This window comes from Sinohyriopsis cumingii, chromosome 17, assembly GCF_028554795.1.
Source record: "Sinohyriopsis cumingii isolate HCF-2022 chromosome 17, ASM2855479v2, whole genome shotgun sequence".
NCBI classification, from domain to species: domain Eukaryota; kingdom Metazoa; phylum Mollusca; class Bivalvia; order Unionida; family Unionidae; genus Sinohyriopsis; species Sinohyriopsis cumingii.
The window spans coordinates 99,455,855-99,471,935 of record NC_142977.1 but is presented as its reverse complement, the minus strand read 5'-3'; the positions used below and the strand labels follow the sequence as shown (position 1 = coordinate 99,471,935).

Here is a 16,081-nt window from a genome sequence, read left to right as displayed (position 1 = left end):
TCCTTAAGTGGCTACGCCACCACCACCTCCAATATATTTTCCATCGTCGATGAAGCACCTAACATTAACGATTTGGATTCACACGAAAACAATCTTGTAGGGTATGACGATGTTAGACTTAATCGTAAAATCAATCCCGAATAAACAGGTTTTGTCACTCAAATGCCGAAGAGATTTAATTAAACCAACATGCCTAATGAAATCGATGACAACATTAACATGTTGATTAGTTTCGTGACAAATTTGCGCGGATCACTAAGGACCCGTACACGTTTCTCACATTTGCAGCAAATGCAGACATGGGGGATATCCGGCGAGGAAAATATCCGCCAATGATGGTTTAGAGGACTCTGAACTATTCCACTGTAAACTGCTTCTAATCACCAGGAATGTATTTGTGCAGGTCGTAAAAGTGTTAAAAACATGTTAAAGTCAGAACAAACTGCACTCGAAGACCAAATATCGTTCTTTGAACATATATTTGTATCAATGATTAAAGCAGCAAAAACAAAATTGCGGAACGTCTCGAGGATATTACGAATGCAACCCTGGAATAAGTGGCATCTCTAACTGGAACAGAAGAAAGAACCTTGTCGAATTCGTAAATAGCTAAAAACACCAGGGGCTGTAGCAAAAAATTCAAGTGCAACTGCAAAGACTATTACACGCTTACCACAGGCGATTCAGGGAGTTAAAGAACGATCTGAAGGTTCGTCAACACATCTTTGGCAAGAAAAAACCACCCGATTACAAATCGACGCTGAAAGAACCAAGCAAAAAAATATAAGAACTAGCACGGCATGAAATATTCGACAATCCTATACGGTTTTCCTCTTTTTTAATGCACAATGAAAAATATCTAACCGGGAATATGTGGAAAGTAGACTTCCAGAGAATAAAAATCGTACTTACATTGAAAAGATTTGGCCCATATAGTATGAAGGCTTGGTATGGAGAAATTAAATTAAGCAGTAGAGTACTTATATATCCCGGGTTTGGAGAGCTTGTTAATCCCTATTATATCATAAGTGCAGAAAGACTAAACCATACGAATATAATTTTCTACAGATGTTACAGTGTCTGTAGGCCAAATCTATGATAGAAAGTCTGAATAAATAGGTGTTACTAACAAATGATGCGCCTGCTGAGGAAGGCCATTTATTCTCATCAGAAAAGAAATGTGTAAAGCGCAACAACCTACACTCATATAGAAAAATGGAAAATGTTAAGGTCTTTTACTAAAATAAATGCACGCAGAAAGAGGTAAAGAGTTCCAGTCAATGTTATCAGATGTTGCGCCACATTGTGCTTTAGACGTACTCATTTTGAGATTAAAATGGTTATTTACCCAAACAGTTTCCTGAGGGAGACGTATTGACAAATAAATCTTTGTCAGACAGGGAATAATCATCAGCCGCGTGAGCAGCATTTTACAAAATTTCCACTTTTTGTTGATCAAGATAGGTCTTCACATCAGTATGGATACACTGCTTGAAATTGAAATGGGCAGTCAGAGATTATGGTAATTGTTATCAACCATTTTTGATTCAATACTACGATTAGAAAGTTGTTTTTCCTGAAACTTGGCCATGGGTTGGTTCAGCTTCTAATATACAGTCCCTAAACAATTGTCGATTTGCCACAAGTACCTGCTCATAAACTTTCAAGATATAATCCTGAATAACATTATAATTAACACTACTTATAGCAAGGCGTAGACTTCAAGAACTTTGCAATTATGTATGCGTTTTTATATTAAGGTTAAATGCTGTCTTTTGTCACTTTATATTTTCAGCATTGTCTCAAAAAAGTGATGCATTTACCTACTTCTTTTTCTTGAAAATGAGATTGTAATGTAATATTTATGGCAACATTAAAAACCTTAACTTGTATGTAAATTAGGATACTCATGCTACGCTTCCCAGTTTTAATTTCATTGCATTTGTCTTTGTTCTTTATCTCTATCTTTGCAGTTGCACCTGCTATTTCTCTCTTTGAGTTTGCCTCATTTCTATCCATTCAATCGCTGCATCTCTATTTCCATCTCTCTTTTATTATTCACTTTTCTCTTTGCTCACTCTGCAGTTGTATTTCTTTCTCTTTTTTCTCTCTCCGCTTTTTGTTTCGTTCTCTTGTCTCACAATATCTTCATTTGAATTTACCTCTGTCTTTCAGTTTTCCGAATGTGTATTTTCACCATTTCCTTCTGAAGCTGAAGTTCCTAACAAAACCAGATAGAGCCTTGCCTATCAAACTTAGAGGAATATCATCCGAAATTCCCTTCATACCAAATATTAAACGAAAATATTATTTATCTCCTGTTTTGATAAAGGTGTTTTTGTTTGAGAAAGATCATTATATCTGGCAAGTCAGGCAGCTCTTCCTTCTCATCAGATCTAGGTATGACTTGAAACGAGGTTCATTTAGATTAGGTGGAGTTAATAATTCTTGCAGGTGTCAACAAAGATTTCTTAAATGTGCAAAATTAAAATCTTTACCAGGGATAATAAAGATTGCTTAAATAAACGTAATTTAAGTTTTTAAAGACCAATATAAATATCTCTGAAATCTTTTAAAAAATTCAGATCCCAGACGAAACCATAATTTGTGTTACGATTAAATCGTCTTATAATAGAAATGAAATGAAAGAAACAATTTTTTTAATATGACCAAATAAGTTTTGTTTTCGAAGTTAAAAAGAGAATACTTAAGAAACACTTGCAATTGTGTGAAATAAATCGTAAATAATCCTAAATGTTATATTACCAGTCAAGCAGTATATTCTGTTTGAATTGAGTTCCAATAATCTTGAACAACTGTATTGTATTATATTGCACATAATGACTTTGAGCGAATTTACAATAATCCTAAGGTACTGTTTAAGTCCAAACATCAAACACTTTGTAATTCAAATGAGTATTTTAAACACATTAATCTTCTCAAAATATACCTGAGCGCAACTATATTTGCGTTCCTCGACTAATCGTAAAGCAGGAATGGATACCAACTAAAAGACGACCGAGTCTTGAACTCAAAAACACGTAAGCATCTTGTTTACATTTTATGGCATGAGAAATATCAGGTAGGCATAGCTTTCATCACTAAGAAACATTATGCACACATCGTAGATATAGATAAAAGTCACTGCGCTTAATTTATAGTTTTGGCAAAAATCGAATAATCATGAATCTAATATAATGAATAAACATTTTATTTGCCATTCCATGAAAGAACACTCAGTTGGAACTTATAATTCAGTGACAGTTTATATCCGATTCGGTTTTCAATGACTAAAGCCATTAAATTGTTCCACTGGCATTAATTCAGTAAGACATTCTCATTTGGTTACTGTGTTAGGTACATATACAAATTTATCAGTCAATATTAATTTGCTCTGTGTTAAAACTGAATTAATGAAAGGAAAAGGAAGAAAATAGTCTTCTGGTTTTTTACGTGACCATTCTGAGGATTTAAAGATCTACATGCTTGATCATATTTTTCTCTATTCCCCATGACATTCACGCATTTCAGCAAGCAAGACATGAACTATGTGTAGCCTGATGGATTATTAGCATTAATAATATAAGAAAGTGATGTGGTCAAGCAAGACGCCAGTGACGCAAAGAAACACCGCAAGGGCAGGTTACTAAGGCCACACGGAACGAATTTAAAACACTTCATCCAAGTATGTCATTCAATGTATTCACTTGGGATAACAGCTTTAATCCCTTTGCCTTATCTCCACATGCCAGGCTGCGGACATATCAAGTATGACAGTAAGAAGCATCCACGCAAATGTTATACGCGGACTTTGAATGTGTCCACTCTTATGGGGAAGATGCAAAAAGGTACCACGACGAAACAACACAGGTTGCTGAACATGTAGCATGTAGATTATATTATACAATAATCAGGTGTTATTTAGAAAATGAACCAGCTACGTTATATCGCAGCCTCGACTAGAATGTAGTATTTTGAATTCGAATGAAGCTCCATCACTGAAAGTGGATATTCGTGTTCCAAATATCGTGATCACCGTCACATTAATGGTGCGTACAGAGGATACGCACATTGTTCTTATAAATTTGAGAATATACCCAAATAAAACAAATCTCCCTTCATAACTTGTGTTGGTATGATTGCCGCTTGAATATGCAAGCAGTGGCTACGGTATCAAACTCACCTGTAAGTTCTATGCCAGGCATAGAGCAATACGTGACATTTAAGCTCTGTCAACTGTATTTCATCGATTCATTATAATTTCTGAATTCGTTCTTGGAATCGTTAGTGAGCAATTAAGCGGTGGCAAATTTGAAACTTAACGGGCGATACTGTTCCAGGGTGCTAGCGACCTCCAAACACTTATATGTTAACGAGAAAAGTCCTGTTTCCATACAAGTATATGAACGATTAGGACAAATAGTACATAGCATGATGCTATAGCTGTATCCAAAGGAGAACTCTTGATCATTGGCAAATACAGTTTTCAGTCTTTAGTCGAATAATTTCACAAACTTAAATATAGGTTAGGATTCATAGATATGGAATTGACCGTTTCTAAACATTGATATAAAAACATGATTCAAACGTTTTAATAGACTGAATTATATTTTTTATATTATGAGTGTTCAGTTGAAGCGAAATGACTGTATGAAGAAGCAGTATGCTAAATGAAAATGGCAATAAATGCAATAAGAAATCGCCTGATTTCAGGTACAAAAGATATATATATATATATATATATATATATATATATATATATATATATATATATATATATATATATATATATAGAGAGAGAGAGAGAGAGAGAGAGAGAGAGAGATAAACGCAGAACTGATACATTAATCTAATTAAACACATACATACAGTTTATTCATGAATATGAATATATATATATATATATATATATATATATATATATATATATATATATATATATATATATATATATGTGCGTGTGTGTGTGTGTGTGTGTGTGTGTTGATTACAGAATGCATGATAATTCAAATAACAATTATGTGCCAGGTAACCTTAAAAGTACATATAATGTATGCTGCGGACGTCTTCTTCATCATTCCTAGTGAAATTTCAATGTATTATAGTTTTACACATCTCGTTTCAGAAGTGGCACTGATAGACACACTTTTTCAATCTTTGGCCATACTAAAAGGGAGCGAAGTAGGGTAATAGTAGCGACGCTAGCAGCATCTTCGTAAGTACAAAGGAGATGCAGGCAAGACCTATAGGTATATTCTGCGTGAAGATGATTAGCTCTCTTAGTCCTTAGCTCAGAATGATGCTATGACACATTGACTGATTGACATAAATGATATAAATGAAGACCCTTAACTTTAGGAAAAATACACTAAAGTTTTGAAACCAAAGTCATTCCGCTTAATTTATGGCTTTGGAAAAATCGAATAATCATGAATTTAATATAATGAAGAAACATTTTAGTTGCCATTCACTAAAGGAACACTCAGTTGGAACTTATAAGTCAGAGACAGTTCATCTACGATTTGGTTTTCAATTACTGATGTCATTAAATTGTTCCACTAGATGGAGTTAGACATTCTCATTTGGTCACTGTGTTAGGCAAAAGAATATATCGATCTAAATTCGCCCTTGGATCCATTAGGGAGCAATTTGGCGATGAAAAAATAGGAAATTGATGGGCGTTACTGTGACCAGGGTGCTAGCTACCTCCAAACACTGATATGTTAACGAGAAAAGGTCTGCCTCCCTATAAGTATATGAACGACTAGGACAAATAGTAGATAACATGATGCTATAACTTTACCCAAAGGTGGATCTTGATCATATGCAAATAAAGGTTTTAGTTTTTAGTCCAATCATTACACAGATTTAAATAATGATTAGAATTCATTGATATGGAATCGACCGTTTCTTAACATTGTTATTACAAACATGAGTCAATGTATTTAATAGACTGAATTATATTTGTAAATACTATCAGTGTTCTGTTTGAGCGATATGACTGTATGAAAATGCAGTATACTAAATGAAAATAGCATTAACTACAATATAAAATCGCATTAATTCTGGTAGAGAAACTATACATACAAGTGATGCACTAATCTAATTAAACACATACAGTTTATTTATGAATATATCTTTGTTGATTACAGAATGCTGGATAATTCATATGACAAGTATTTGCCTGACAAAATAAAAAATACATAGGAAATATATTTCCGAAGTCGTCGTCATCATTCCTAGTGAAATTTCAATGTGATATAGTTTTACCCATCTCATTTCAGAAGAGGCACTGATAGAAACAATGTTACAAATAATGGCGATGCTGAAGGGGTGCTACGTAGAGCAAGAGAAGCAACGCTAGCACAATCTTCGTAAGTACAAAGGAGATACAACCAAGACCCATATGTATATTCTGCGTCAAGATGATTAGCTCTCTTAGTCCTTAGCTCAGAATGATGCTATGACACATTGGCTGATAGACATAAATGATATAAATGAAGACCCTTCCCTTTAGGAAAAATACACTAAAGTTTTGAAACCAAAGTCATTGCGCTTAATTTATAGCATTGGAAAAATAGAATAATAATGAATTTAATATAATGTAGAAACATTTTAGTTGCCATTCACTGAAGGAATAAACAGTTGGAACTTATAAGTCAGAGACAGTTCATCTACGATTTGGTTTTCAATTACTGATGTCATTAAATTGTTCCACTAGATGGAGTTAAACATTCTCATTTGGTCACTGTGTTAGGTAAAATTATACATCGATTTAAATTCATTCTTGAATCCGTTAGTGAACAATGTATCGGTGGAACATCTGAATTGTAACGGGCGTTACTGTGCCCAGGGAGCTAGCTACCTCCAAGCACTGATATGTTAACGAGAAAAGGTATGTCTCCCTATAAGTATATGAACGACTAGGACAAATAGCAGATAACATGATGCTATAACTTTACCCAAAGGGGGATCTTGATCATAGGCGAAAAAGGTTTTAGTTTTTAGTCCGATCATTGCACAAATTTAAATAATGATTAGAATTCATAGATATGGAATCGACCGTTTCTTAACATTGTTATTACAAACATGATTCAAAGTATTTCATAGACTGAATTATATTTGTAAATACTATCAGTGTTCTGTTTGAGCGATATGACTGTATGGAAATGCAGTATACTAAATGATTAATAGCATTAACTACAATACAAAATCGCATGAATTCTGGTACAGAACCTCTACATACAACTGATGCATTAATCTGATTAAGCACATACAGTTTATTTACGAATATATATTTGTTTATTACAGAATGGAGGATAATTCATATAACAAGTATTTGCCTGACAAAATTAAAATGCATAGGAAACATATTTCCGAAGTCGTCGTCATCATTCCTAGTGAAATTTCAATGTGATATAGTTTTACCCATCTCGTTTCAGAAGAGGCACTGACAGAAACAATGTTGCAAATAATGGCGATGCTGAAGGGGTGCTACGTAGAGCAAGAGAAGCAACGCTAGCAGCATCTTCGTAAGTACAAAGGAGATACAACCAAGACCTATTGGTATATTTTGCGTGAAGATGATTAGCTCTCTTAGTCCTTAGCTCAGAATGATGCTATGACACATTGACTGATTGACATAAATGATATAAATGAAGACCCTTCCCTTTAGGGAAAATACACTAAAGTTTTGAAACCAAAGTCATTCCGCTTAATTTATAGCATTGGAAAAATAGAATAATAATGAATTTAATATAATGAAGAAACATTTTAGTTGCCATTCACTGAAGGAATAAACAGTTGGAACTTATAAGTCAGAGACAGTTCATCTACGATTTGGTTTTCAATTACTGATGTCATTAAATTGTTCCACTAGATGGAGTTAGACATTCTCATTTGGTCACTGTGTTAGGTAAAATTATAAATCGATCTGAATTCGTTCTTGAATTCGTTAGTGAACAATGTATCGGTGGAAAATTTGAATTGTAACAGGCATTACTGTGCCCAGGATGCTGGCGGCCTCCAAACACTGATATGTTAACGAGAAAAGGTATGTCTCCCTATAAGTATATGAACGACTAGGACAAATAGCAGATAACATGATGCTATAACTTTACCCAAAGGGGGATCTTGATCATAGGCAAATAAAGGATTTAGTTTTTAGTCCAACCATTACACAAATTTAAATAATGATTAGAATTCATTGATATGGAATCGACCGTTTCTTAACATTGTTATTACAAACATGATTCAAAGTATTTCATAGACTGACTTATATTTGTAAATATTATCAGTGTTCTGTTTGAGCGATATGACTGTATGGAAATGCAGTATACCAAATGAAAATAGCATTAACTACAATAAAAAATCGCATGAATTCTGGTACAGAAACTATACGTACAACTGATGCATTAATCTAATTAAACAAATACAGTTTTTGTATAAATATATATTTGTTGATTACAAAATGCAGGATAATTCATATAACAAGTATTTGCCTGACAAAACTAACAATTCATAAAAAGTATATTTCCGAGGTCGTCGTCATCATTCATAGTGAAATTTCAATGTGATATAGTTTTACCCATCTCGTTTCAGAAGAGCCACTGATAGAAACAATGTTACAAATAATGGCGATGCTGAAGGTTTACTAAATAGAGCAAGAGAAGCAACGCTAGCAGCATCTTCGTAAGTACAAAGGAGATACAACCAAGACCTATAGGCATATTCTGCGTGAAGATGATTAGCTCTCTTAGTCCTTAGCTCAGAATGATGCTATGACACATTGACTGATAGACATAAATGAAATAAATGAAGACCCTTCCCTTTAGGAAAAGTACAGTAAAGTTTTGAAAACAAATTCACCTCGCGTAAGTTATAGCATTGGAAAAATCGGATAATCATAAATCTAATATAATGAATAAACATATTAGTTGCCATTCACTGAACGAACACTCAGATGGAACTTTTAAGTCAGGGACAGTTCATCTTCGATTTGATTTTCAATGTTTAATACCATTCAATTGATCCACTAGCATTAATTCAGTAAGACATTCTCATTTAGTCACTGTGTGATGTACAAACACATACTAATGAGAGCATATTTATTTGGTTTGTGTTGAAACTGAATGAATAAATGGTTTTTTATGCGACCAGTCTGAGGATTTCAAGATCTACATGGTTGATTCATACAAAGTGAGAAATGACCTCATCAAAATTTTGGTAACGTGTAGCAGAGTGGCCGTTTAGGAATTTCGTATTTTGCTCTATTTACACATATTAGCAAGCACTTCACGAACTGTGTGCGGGTCGTCGACTATTAGCATTAATAATTTATGAATGTGATGTGGTCAAGCAAGAAGCCAGAGCTATAGAGTGACGCAAAGCAAAACCGCCAATGCAGGTTACCAAGGCCACACGGAACGAATTTAAAACTCTTCATCCAAGTATGGAAATTAATGTATTCGCTTGAGATAACATTAGTTATCCCTTTGCACTATCACCACATGCCCGGCTGCTTAACGGACATAGCAAGTATGAAAGTAAGAAGCATCCATGCTGATCGGGCAAGCACGTATTTAAATCTAACAACTATTCACTGACCATGACTTCTACTGTGATAGTATCAGGAACAAAACCACATTAGACAATTATGCCAGAACTCAGCAAAAACAATCGCAAATTGTCTGCATTGCTACGAAAGATGAAAGTTCCGTACATCTTAAACGCGGACTTAAATTGTTGCACCGTTTAAGTGGAAGATGCAAAAGGTCCCACTATGTAACAACACAGGTCGCTGAACAAGTATCATGCGGATTCTATTATACAATAATCAGACGTTACTGGCAAAATGAAGTAGCAATGTTATATCGTAGCCTGAACTGGATTGTGATATTTTTTTATTCGAACGAAACTCCACCAATGCAAGTGGATATTCATGTTCCAAATTTCGTGATCACTGTCACATTACTGGTGCCTACAGAGGATACGTACACTGCTCGTATAAAACGGAGAATTTACCCAAATAAAACAAAACTCCATTCCTTATATGTGTTTGTATGATGGTCGCTTGAATATGCAAACAGTGGCTATGGTATCAAACTCACCTATAATTGTTATGTCAGGCATAGAGTAATACGTGACGTTTATGGTATGTAAACAATATTTCATCGATTCATTACAATTTCTCAATTCGTTCTTGGTTTCGTTAGTGAGCACTTTATCGGTTGAAAATGTGAAGTTTAACGGGCGTTACTGTGCCCAGGGTGCTGGCGACCTCCAGAAACTCATCTGTTAACGAGAAAAGGTCTGTCTCCATATAAGTATATGAACGACTAGGATAAGTAGTACATACAATGATGCTATAACTTTGCTCAAAGGGGGATCTTGATCATAGGCGAATAAAGCTTTAGTTTTTGGTCCAATCATTAAACAAATTTAAATAATGACCCTGATTCATTGATATGGAATCGACCGTTTCTTAACATTGTTATTACAAACATGATTCAAAGACTTTAATAGACTGAATTATATTTGAAAATATTATTAGTTTTCTGTTTGAGCGATATGACTGTATGAAAATGCAGTATACTAAATGAAAATCGCATTAACTACAATAAAAAAATCGCAAGAATTATGGTAGAAAAACAATATATACAGCTGATGCATTAATCCAATTAATAAAGTTTATTTATGAATGTATATTTGCTGATTTCAGAAGGCAAGATAATTCATATAACAAGAATTTGCCTGACAAAATTAAAAATACATAGAAAATATATTTTGGAAGTCGTCGTCATCATTCCAAGTGAAATTTCAAAGTTATATAGTTTTGCCCAAATCGTTTCACAACAGGCACTGATAGAAACAATGTTACAAATACTGGTGATGCTGAAGGGGAGTTAAGTAGAGCAAGAGAAGCAACGCTAGTAGCATCTTCGTAAGTACAAAGGAGATACAGCCAAGACCTTGAGGTATATTTTGAGTGAGGATGATTACCTCTCTAAGTCCTGAGCTCAAAATGATGTTATGATACAGTGACTGTTAGACGTAAATACAATAAATTAACACACCTTCCATTTAGGAAAAGTACACTAAAGGTTTGAAAACAAAGTCACTCCGCGTATTTTATGACTTTGGAAAAATCCAATAATCATGAATCTAATATAATGAATACACATATTAGTTGCCATTCACTGAACTCACACTCAGCTGAAACTTATATGTCCGGGACTCTTTATCTATGATTTGGTTTTCAATGTTTAATACCATTCAACTGATTCACTAGCATTAATGGAGTAAGACATTCTCATTTGATCACTGTGTTAGGTAAAAATATAAACTAATTAGAACATATTCATTTGCTTTGTGTTAAAACTGAACTGATAAAAGGAAAAGGAAGATAATGGTATTCTGTTTTTTGTGCAGCCTGTCTGAGGATTTAAAGATCTACATGCTTGATTCGTACAAGGCGGAAAAGTGACAAAATCAAAATTATTTGAAGGTGTAGCAGAGTGGCTGCTTAGGAATTTAGTATTTTGCATTATCCCTTCTGATACTTACTCCTTTTATCAAGCATGACACGCACTATGTGCGGCCCGTGGATTGTTAGCATTAATAATATATTCAAGTGATGTGGTCAAGCAAGAAGCCAGATATATAGAGTGACGCAAAGCAAAATCGCCAATGCAGGTTACCAAGGCCACACGGAACGAATTTAAAACACTTCATCCAAGATTGGAATTTAATGTATTCGCTTGAGATAACATTAGTTATCCCTTTGCACTATCACAACATGCCCGGCAGCTTAACAGGCATAGCAAATATGAAAGTAAGAAGCATCCATGCATATGTGACAAGCATTTATTTCAACCTAACAACTATTCACTGAACATGACTTCTATTGTGATAGTATCAGGAACAAAACCACTGATGCAAGAACTCAGCGAAAACAATCGGAAATTGTCTGCACTGCTACGAAAGATAACAGCTTCGCAAATCTTATACGCTTACTTTGAATGTCTCTACGTTTAATTTGAAGAAGCAACAAGGTCCCACGATGAAACAACACAGGTCGCTGAACAAGTATCCTGCGGATTATATTATACCATAATCAGATGATATGGGCAAAATGAACCAGCAACGTTATATCGCAGCCTAGACTGGATTGTGCTATTTTGAATTCGAATGAAGTTCCACCAGTGAAATTGGATATTCATATTCCAAAGTTCGTGATCACTATCACATTACTGGTTCTTACACAGGATATGCACACTGCTCGTATAAAGTCGAAAATGTACCCAAACAAAACGAAACTCCCTTCATAATCTGTGTTGGTATGATGGCCGCTTGAATATGCAAGCAATTCACTATAAGTTGTATGCCAGGCATAGTGTAATACGTGACGTTTAATCTGTGTAAACCGTATTTCATCGATTTATTACAAGTCCTGAATTCGTCCTTGGATCCGTTAGTGAGCTATTTAGCGGTGGAAATTTGAAGAATAACGGGCAATACTGTTTCAGGGTACTAGGGACATCCAAACACTGATCTGTTAACGAGAAAAAGGTTTGTTTCCATATAAGTATATGAACGACTTGGACAAGTAGTACATACAATGATGCTATGGCTTTACCCAAACGGGGACTCTTGATCATAGGCGAATAAAGTTTTCAGTCTTTAGTCGAATCATTTCACAAATTTCAATAATGATTCTGGTACATAAACTATATATACAACAGATACATCTAATTCAACATATATATAAAGCTTTTTTCATGAATATATATATATATATATATATATATATATATATATATATATATATATATATATATATATATATATATATATATATATATATATATATATATATATATGTTGATCGCAGAATGCATGATAATTTAAATAATTTTTTCCTGACAGAAATTAAAAGGACATTGAAAATATATTTCGGAAGTCGCGAACGACTGCGACAACTTTGCCAGAAACTGAGTTGCCACCGCTAGGGATTTATTTTATTCATCGCAGTCATATGACTGTATTTATGTCAACGACTACGAAAAAACAAACGAAATCTGGTCAGCATTTGTTTGTATAAACATGGGTGACTATCACAATCTGTATTTGCACACCTATGTATTGTTTCTCGATGTTTTATGAAAGATTTCATGATATTGCAATGCACGTGTACATGTTAGGTTCGGCGCGTTACTTGTCAGCAGCAGGAATTACTCGGTATGTGTTGCTGCATACCAAGTTCTGGTTAACGCCACTCTGACGAAGATCTTCATCATCAAGTGGGAAAGAAATTATCATCAGTGTTAGTATTGGATGCTAATTTTTCTCAAACCCATTTGGTAATTCCGCAACTTCGTCTTCAAGGTTAGAATCCACTACGAATTTAATAATTCTAATCCTAAGCACAAATTCCACCAATGGATAAGTATCCGGTCGTATAGATTTGAAATACTTCAAACTTAATTTAATCTTTAGCGACCAAGGATATTGCTGTCGTATATGGAAAAAAATTGGAATACCGGTTATGGGGCACTTCGTATTACTATTATCGTATCCGATAGTACAAGGCCACTGATTCTTCAGACCATGTCACACATTGTGAGCAACTGTCCACTGAGAAAGTTTCCCGGTGGACTACACACTATTGACCTTGCTGATGATGACGATGTTTAATGGCTGGGAACGCACTGCGCACGATAATAATAATAACTACTCGTTCAAAAGGCATATTGTTGATTAATGCTGTGAATTGATTCTATTATAATAACCAGATGCGATAAATAAATACGATCAAGTCTTGCGCGCTATGAGGATGTTAAGATTTGGTCTATCGAAAACATTCACGTCATCAACAGCAATTCAACCAGTTATTTTATAATCATTTACTATTTTTCCTTATTTGGTCTGTATTCCCACGGTAAAATGAACTAACTACACATTGTGATGGTGGCACGTTAGCAATTTGTTCATCCAGATATTCTTTTTACGTAGCATTAGTATCGTCAACATACGATTTGATATAAGCAACCGACACGCCGCTGTTTCTGATTCCACCGTTTGTAGCAATCCCAGCCAGGTTTGTCAATACAACTGCGCTTTGAATATACACGTTAGACGATTTCAATATAAAATTGTATATTAAACAATTGCAAGCTTACATGGGTCAACACCAACAACACGACTAGTAAACTTAGTGAAATCTGCTTTTATTGCAAACCTGCGCAGATAAACATGAGTACTGTGTCGTTGTGTTGATCATCGTCCGTAAATATTAACAGACATTTTGCAAAATATAAATGTACTTTATTGTGAAATCTACAGGTGCTTGTGTGTTTGACCCTGAGAGAATATTGCTTCCGCCAGTGCATGCAATGATTGAACAACAACATAACCGCATATGGTGCCATGTAACCAAGGTTTTGTGTAGGTAAAGTAGAGTAAAAACCGATTGAATCTGCCTCGTGCTTTCTGGATAAATAACAGCAATCACATTTACCTGAATTTAAATTTCAAACGCGAAGTGGTGAATTAGACAATAACAAGGTAATCATTCCACTCATCTAGAAACGGACGCTCGACAACTGTGAACATATATGATTTCTGGAATTTCATCGGTGTTACAACACTTTGGTACATCTGGGAGTTAAAGCAGATATTGTCCTAAGCGCAAATTTGGCCATGCCGCTTAGTCGTGACAAGGATCGATTTACAACTACTACACCAATGATAAACAGCGTTGTTCGTACAATCCTGAAACGTAACGACACCACAAAACTCAACACTACGAACATCCACGTCAACGGAATTATTCCGATCTTTTCTCCAGTGTTATATCCTCATACAGATTCGTAATTGCGTTCATATCAGCAAACCTCCGTTGCATACAGTATAATTCGATAAGATTGGGCTCCACAGTAAAAGGAATCCGGCAGGTCAAGGTTAAACACTCATATAAGTATGCACTAGTGAGGTATGCGTGTCCGAGAAGTGCTCGCATAATAACATGTCATCTATAAAATTTGTCCTATTTGAGAATGCCACTCTCCAGTAATGTGTTTTGATAATAACGAAAATTGTTTCTCATTATTCATACTAGAGCATAGATTATATTTGGAGACCTTTTTTACAATCAAAGCTGAAACAGTCGAAATTTTGCATAAATCTGAGACTGATTTGAAACATTTTCCTTTTGGACATTTATAGAACGTGTGTTACATCTACAGATATAACAGGGACAATTTTCATTTTACATTGTCAATTGATGAAACTAAATTAAATGTTGTTCAATAATCAATGTAATACATGCGCTAGAATGCTATGATGATGCGCTTTTAATTTTTATTTTTATTTTATCCATACTTCTTAGCTTTTTTTAATTAATTCTACTTCTAGAGACAGATGCCAGCGGGAAATGCATAGGAGTTTATATAGGTAAGTAAAAAAATTAATTTTATCATTCAGTCACATATCTACTCATTGAATGAACTCTATGTACGGCACGTTACTCAAAACTTCGATACATCATGGGTCAGGTTTAATGAATATATGCCAATTTTCTAAATGTAAGAATGTCAGCAGTCAAATTCGAGGAGCACTTTACATTACATTCCGCGAGTGCAACACAAATTCTCAATACCCCATTTCAGTTTTAGATAGTAACGATGGATCGTCAAGACGTATATATGGGAGCTGAGAATAAACTCATATTTTGGATATTGGCCTTTGCCACTCCCGAATTGTAAAAATACGATGCTTTTGTCAAGTAAAATTGGTTCTAGAACAATGTCCAGTTGAGTTACGCGTTTGCATTTAAATATTGTTTGGACTTTGTATCGCCTCATTCAGTTAATAAACATTTTTGTCTTCACTCCTTGAACTTGATGTCTCTTGAAAGTCTCCTACCATAATTCATATAACTGGACTTCCTTAGGAATTTTTATGCATAGGTTCTTGTCTTGAGAAATGTTACAAAATCAGGACAAGCGATTTCCAAAGTATACTATTTGTGTGTGTGTGTGTGTGTGCGTGTGTGTGTGCGTGTGATTAGGATTTAAACGTA

General features: G+C 34.6%; 1 protein-coding gene across 1 annotated transcript in view; it reads left to right on the top strand.

The window, feature by feature from the left end:
* LOC149779531 (uncharacterized) overlaps positions 1 to 16,081 on the top strand; it is a 40,341-nt gene that overhangs the window by 17,433 nt on the left and 6,827 nt on the right. The window contains exons 3-7 of the mRNA XM_089938437.1: positions 5,126 to 5,215; positions 6,285 to 6,374; positions 7,443 to 7,532; positions 8,602 to 8,691; positions 15,415 to 15,453. Of these exons, the coding sequence (XP_089794563.1) occupies positions 5,126 to 5,215; positions 6,285 to 6,374; positions 7,443 to 7,532; positions 8,602 to 8,691; positions 15,415 to 15,453 (399 nt within the window). The remainder of the gene's footprint in view (positions 1 to 5,125; positions 5,216 to 6,284; positions 6,375 to 7,442; positions 7,533 to 8,601; positions 8,692 to 15,414; positions 15,454 to 16,081) is intronic.